Source organism: Dasypus novemcinctus, chromosome 18 (genome assembly GCF_030445035.2).
Source record: "Dasypus novemcinctus isolate mDasNov1 chromosome 18, mDasNov1.1.hap2, whole genome shotgun sequence".
NCBI classification, from domain to species: Eukaryota; Metazoa; Chordata; class Mammalia; order Cingulata; family Dasypodidae; genus Dasypus; species Dasypus novemcinctus.
The window spans coordinates 70,060,354-70,066,066 of record NC_080690.1 but is presented as its reverse complement, the minus strand read 5'-3'; the positions used below and the strand labels follow the sequence as shown (position 1 = coordinate 70,066,066).

The following is a 5,713-nucleotide window of genomic DNA, read 5'->3' as shown; positions in this document are numbered from 1 at the left end:
CCCACAATTTTGCCAAATGGCTGCTGGGACTTTTTCAAAAGGCTGGGGGAAGATTTACAGCATACATTCTAATGTGTGTGTGCCTGTGTTAAAACACACATAATATTCAGAGGATGAAAAGCCACAGGTTGGGAGAAAATATTTGTAATACATATCTAACAATGGACTTGTGTCCAAAATACACAAAAAAACCCTTAAAACTCAACAGTAAGAAAGCAAACAACTTAATTACAAAAGTGGGCCAAAGATCTGAATGGACGACCTGCCCAAGAAAATGTGCAGATGACAAATAAGCAAATGAAAAGATGCTCCCATCTCATGCCATGAGGGATCTGCAGATTAGAATGGCAGCGAGATACCACCGCACACCTGGCAGAGCAGTTAAAATCCCAAGCTGCAACACCACCAGATGCTGGCAAGGACGGGAGCAACGGGAACTCATTGCGGAGGGAACTCAAAATGGCGCGACCCCCTGGGGAGACCGTTTGGGGGGTTCCTACAGAGCTTACGTAGGCTGCCGTGTGGTCCGGCAATGGTGCTCCTAGGGCTTTACCCAATGAGTTGAGAACTGACGTCTATACAAAAATATCTGCGTGTGGATGTTTATAGCGGTTTTATCCGTAATGGCCCCAAAAGTGGAAGCAACCAAGATGTCCTTCAGTAGGTGAACGGATAACAAACTGGTCCGTCCATACAAAGGAATATTATTCAGCGATTGAAAGAAATGAGCTATGGACCTATGAAGAGAGAGGGAGGAACCATAAATACCCATGGCTAAGTGGAAGAAGCCTGAAAAGGCTACGTCCTGTATGATTCCAACTATGTGACATTCTGGAAAAGACAAAACTGTAGAGACGATAAAAGGATCGGTGGTTGTCAAGGGTTTGGAGGGAGGGACAGAGGGACGGAAAGTGGAGCACGGGGCATTTTCAGGGCAGTGACACTTCTCTGGATGACGCCGTGGTGGTGGATGCGTGACTCCACGCACTGACAAGACCCCACAGAAGTGAACAAAACAGAGCGAACCGAATGTAAACTGTGGACTTGCGTTACTAATAACATGTCGGCATTGGTGATCGACTGTTAACAAACGCACCACGCACAAATGCAAGGCGTAAGTAATGGATGTGTGGGGACTCTCGGTACTTTCTGCATATTTTTTCTGTAAACCTAAAAGTGCTCTCAAAAATGGTCTATTGAAACTTAAAACAAAAACAACCACACATAATACAAAAATCGACCATTTTAACCATTCAGAAGTGTGCCATTCAGTCTATTCACGATGTTGTGCCATCATCACTCCTATCTGGTTTCAGAACATTTTCATCATGCCAGCAGGAAACCTGGTACCCAGTAAGTGAACAGCCGCCTCTGTCTCCCTGCCCCCTGGCAACCACCAGCCTGCTTTCTGTCTTTATGGATTTGCCTGTTCCTCAGAGTTTGTTGGGTTTTTTTTCTTTCCTGAGGTACCAGGACCAGGGATTGCACCGGGACTTCCCATGCGGGAAGCAGGCGCTCAGCCACTGGAACCACACGGCTCCCCAGAGTTTCTAAGAAGAGGTGTGGGTTCCAGAATTCGCATTTCTAATAAGTGCCCAGGGGGTGTAGTTTCTTGCCGCTGCTGTAATAAAGTGCCAAGAACTCCTTGGCTTGAAACAAAAGAAATTTATTGCCACACAGTTTGGGAGGCCAGGAATCTGAAACGAAGGTGTCAGCAGGGCCGCAGAGGGGAGGCGGGTTCCCTGGCGCCTCCAGCTCCCGGGGTTTGCAGCTGCGGCTCTTCCTTCCCCGCCTCTGTGCTCCCGTGGCCGCCTTCTCGCTGGGGCTGCGTCTCTTCTCCCTTCCTAGGGGGACGCCGGTCATATCGGGGTAAGGGTCCGCCCTGCTCCAGCACCCAATCGACTAACTCCATCTGCAATGACCCTATTTCCAAAGAAGGTCCCCGGGTCTTTGGGATTGGGACTTCGGTACATCTTCTGAGGAGCCCCAAGTCCAGCCCTAACACCAGGTGATGGGGCCACACCTTGAGGCCCCCAGCTCAACGGCACAGAGGACGTTCTAGCCTCTCAGCCCCATTCGGTGTAGACCCCTCGGGGTCCAGGTTTCCATCAGCCAAAGAGCAAACCAGCTGGAGTCCTTCCCAGTCCCCAGAGCCAGCGCTTGAAGCTGGAACCTCCGCTTGGTGAGCCCATAGCAGTGCATCCCACCAGGCCTCCCCGCCGCCCCCAGGTCCCTCCGCGTACAGGTGGGCACAGTCTGGCGACTCTCTCGGGGTGGATGGTACTTCCTCGGTCACACTTTGCACCTCTCCCTGCAGGACCTGCTGGGAGTCAGGATCGAGGTCCGCAAGTGAGCTAAGGGGAGGTGGAGGACCAGCAGACCCCTGCCAAGTGACAACCCAGGAGAGGTCCTCCCAGGGGACGGGCCGCTTCTAGGGGGTGCAGCAGGGCTGGGGTTCAAGGTCCTCAGCTGCAGAGGAACAGCCGCTGGAATCCTGGCCACAGGTTCCCGGGCTGCCCCCTCTTTCCGAGTTTCTGTCCCACCCCAGGACTCTGTCCCCCCCACCCCTGGTCTCGGCCACAGAATCTCCTCTTCCAGTCCCTCTTCCCTTCCCTCTGGGTCTATGTGCCTCAAGACCCCCAGCCCCAGCACAGGTGGGGTGGGCTGGAAGGTGGTCATGTGGCGCCGTGGGCCTCTTCCTGTTCCTCCGCACAGGGTGGGTTTCCTGTCCCAGACCCCACCCCACACCCAGCATCCCACAGGAGTCACCCCAAGAAGCTTCCTGGAGCCTGGCAACCTGCAGGAGTCTGTTTCCGATGTGTACCTCTTCTCTTTTGAGCCGGCCTAGTTTCATCAGGACAGAAAACCACGCTTTCTACAAAACACAGGCTTTCATTCATTCTGAACCCCTCCCATGATCCTCTGGGACCCGCACTCATCCCGTTTGTTTATTTATTTACTTATTTTTAACTCACCCCTTTTTACTGAGGAATTCCACCCCCTTAAATCTTGGAATGAAACCACATCTTCCATGAGCCTGCAGCAGCCACTCGCTTTCTCAGCCAAGTGCCTCTCTCCTCACTTCCTTCCCAACAGGACGGAGGGCCAATGGGCAAGTGATTTCTGGGATTCTACGGCAGTCATTCCCCTCCAAAGTCGATAAGCACCTGGACAGAAGGCTCCGGGCCCCGAGCCCCTCCTCCCTGGGGCGTCTAGGTTCCCATTCCCTGCTCTTCCTAGACCTGGGGTCAACCCGTCCAGCCAGCTGGTCCCTCAGGACCCAAGAGCCCTTGCCCCAGCTCTGAGAACCAAGATGTCTCCCATTCCCAGTGCTGAGTGAACCCAAAAAAAACTACATCTCCCATGAGGCCGTGGGTCTAGAGAGTCGCAAAAAAAGAAAGTCCTCTGTAATTCCGTAGCCTGAGAACTAGTTCCACATGCTACCACAAGGTGTGAGGGATTATCAACCCTGTCCTCTAAAAGGGCAAGGAGAGTCCAGAGTCCCTGGGGACGCCAGAGCCGAAGAGGGGGTGCAGAAAACAGGCTCAGGAGAGGCTGAGACCTTCCCACACAGCCTTACAGCAATGGGGAGCCTCTAAGGGTCAAGGGGAGAGGAGGACGCGGACCCCATTTCCTCCTGCAGACACACGCATTGCTCCAGTTCTTTTCTCTCCAACTCTTTATTATCCCAAGTTAAGAAAATAAAAAAATAAATAAGTTAAATAGCCCAATAAATACAGAGGAGACCCATAACGAAGCCTGTGCGTCAGAACGCGTAGCTGGGGCTGTGGCCCTGCGAGGGTCCCACCATGCTCAGGGGGTCTGAGGAGCCCACGTCGGGGGGCCCGGGGGCCAGGATGCCCGGGGGCTCTGGGGGCACGGGGGGCTGGCCCGGCAGCGGCAGGAAGCGCACGGGGCCCCTGGCGGGGTTGTGGGAGGGCAGGCGGAGGGGGAGGCCGTGGGCCTCCGACTGGTAAACGTTGTATCCATCCTCGAGGAGCAACTCCCGGAAGCTGCAGGCGACAGGGTCGAAGTGGAGCTGGGGAGACAAAGAAGAGCCATCAGAGACGCAGGGTTCCTGAACTGGAGTCCCGGTCCCCAGCCCCCTGCACCCTCAGACAGGGTCCAGGACCAGCGCCTCCACCCTCAGACCCAGGGGTGCAGGCCCCAGCGCCTCCACCCTCAGACCAGGGTCCAGGCCCAGCGCCTCCACCCTCAGACCCAGGGGTGCAGGCCCCAGCGCCTCCACCCTCAGACCAGGGTCCAGGCCCAGTGCCTCTGCCCTCAGACCGAGGGGTGCAGGCCCAGCCCCTTCACCAGGAAACTAAACAAAAACAGGTTTCTTGTAACCCAGGGCAGTGTGCAAGGCCACATCCCTCTCCCACTTCCCAAAGACGACAGTTCCAACCCAGTAACTGGCTTGTGCTGTCTATGCCAAGCAGAGGATCAGCCACCAGACCAGGTCGTGGCCACATCCCTGCACCGGCGGCCAGGCACACAGGAGGCCCTGGGACCCGCAGTCCCAGGCTCAGCCCCTCAGCCACCCTGCCATTTACACGCCTCGAGGTTTGGGGCCAGCAGCCTCCCTGCCTGAGCCTCAATTTCCCCATCTTGCCAACGGAGAGAACAGCAGTTCCCACTACCAAGGGGTGCAGCGGGCCAGGGTGGGCAGAGAGTGCTGGAACCCAGCCCTGCCTGGACCAGGTGGGCCAGACGCGAGACCCCTGATTGGGGAAGGGCAGGAGGAGGGGGGGTCCCTGGCACTCACCGATCCATACAGGGCCCCATCCGGCCCCTGGCACAGGAATCTGGATGCCTTCACGCCCAGGATTTGAATAATTCCAGGCTTCAAGGCTTTCAGCTCCAAGAGACCTGAGAGGAAAAACTGGTGAGGGACTCAGAGGAGCCCGGGCCCCAGCCCACCTGCTCAGGACCAGGCCTGCCCCCACACTCACCCTCGGGGCTCTGGCGGGCAGCCCCCCGCACCGTGCCGTCTGCCCTGATCTCCAGGTGGGCCTCTGTCTCCTGGGCATCGTCCGTGTAGAGGTAACGCTGCCGGACCTGGCCCCCGAATTGGAGGAGGGGGCTGGAGTCAGGGAGGGGGTGTGCCCGGCAGGGCCCCAGCAGAAGGCCAGCCAGCAAAGGGACCCACAGTCCCAGGCGCTCGCGACGGGTCTCGTGCCAGCCCATCCGCGTGGCTCCCGTGCCCGGGCCGGGCTCTGAGATTTGAAGAGCTGAGCAGTCTAGCTTGGGTTCCAGTCCTGGGGGGCCAGGAGAGCGGTCAAGGACAGCTGCTCCGGGTCCTCCTGCTTGTCAGTTCCCGGCTGACAGGACACGAGGTCTCGGGAGGGATGCAGAAGCTCTGGGATTTATATCCAGACAGACACGCCCAGTCTCCCCACACCTGACCCATGATACCTGACCCACTTGGCAGGAGCTGGGATTCCACCGTGGCCAGGTCAGCCTGAGCAGATGACGCAATCTGAGGGGTCCTTGCAGCTGGGGCCGGGGCTCCTGGGTCTGTGGGAGGAGGGGGCAGGGGGCCGGGGCTCCTGGGTCTGCGGGAGAAGGGGGCTGGGGATACTGGAGCACTCCCTCCCCGGCTGACCGAGGCAGACCGTGGTCGGGACCTGGAATTACCGCCCCCCACCTGAGGCCCCCCGAGCCTCAGGAAGGCAGACACTGGCCAGGGAAAGCAGGGACCTGGGGGAGC

At 57.4% G+C, this 5,713-nt stretch overlaps 1 protein-coding gene across 1 annotated transcript; it reads right to left on the bottom strand.

Moving 5' to 3' along the window:
* Window positions 1-3,649: 3,649 nt before the first annotated feature.
* Window positions 3,650-5,358, bottom strand: FGF21 (fibroblast growth factor 21). Its single transcript, XM_058279502.2, has 3 exons — window positions 4,956-5,358; window positions 4,769-4,872; window positions 3,650-4,039 (listed from the first exon to the last, which is right to left on the bottom strand). Exons 1-3 carry the CDS (start codon window positions 5,188-5,190, stop codon window positions 3,767-3,769), a joined length of 612 nt encoding a protein of 203 aa, XP_058135485.1. The 5' UTR covers window positions 5,191-5,358; the 3' UTR covers window positions 3,650-3,766.
* Between the last annotated feature and the right edge of the window lie 355 nt (window positions 5,359-5,713).

Excerpts from the sequence above, each read along its gene's own strand:
- FGF21 (XM_058279502.2), bottom strand. The coding sequence starts at position 5,190 with ATGGGCTGGCACGAGACCCGTCGCGAGCGCCTGGGACTGTGGGTCCCT. Across the intron at positions 4,873-4,955 it reads TGCCCGCCAGAGCCCCGAGG|GTCTCTTGGAGCTGAAAGCC; the intron begins GTGAGTGTGGGG and ends TTTTCCTCTCAG. Across the intron at positions 4,040-4,768 it reads ATGGGGCCCTGTATGGATCG|CTCCACTTCGACCCTGTCGC; the intron begins GTGAGTGCCAGG and ends TTGTCTCCCCAG.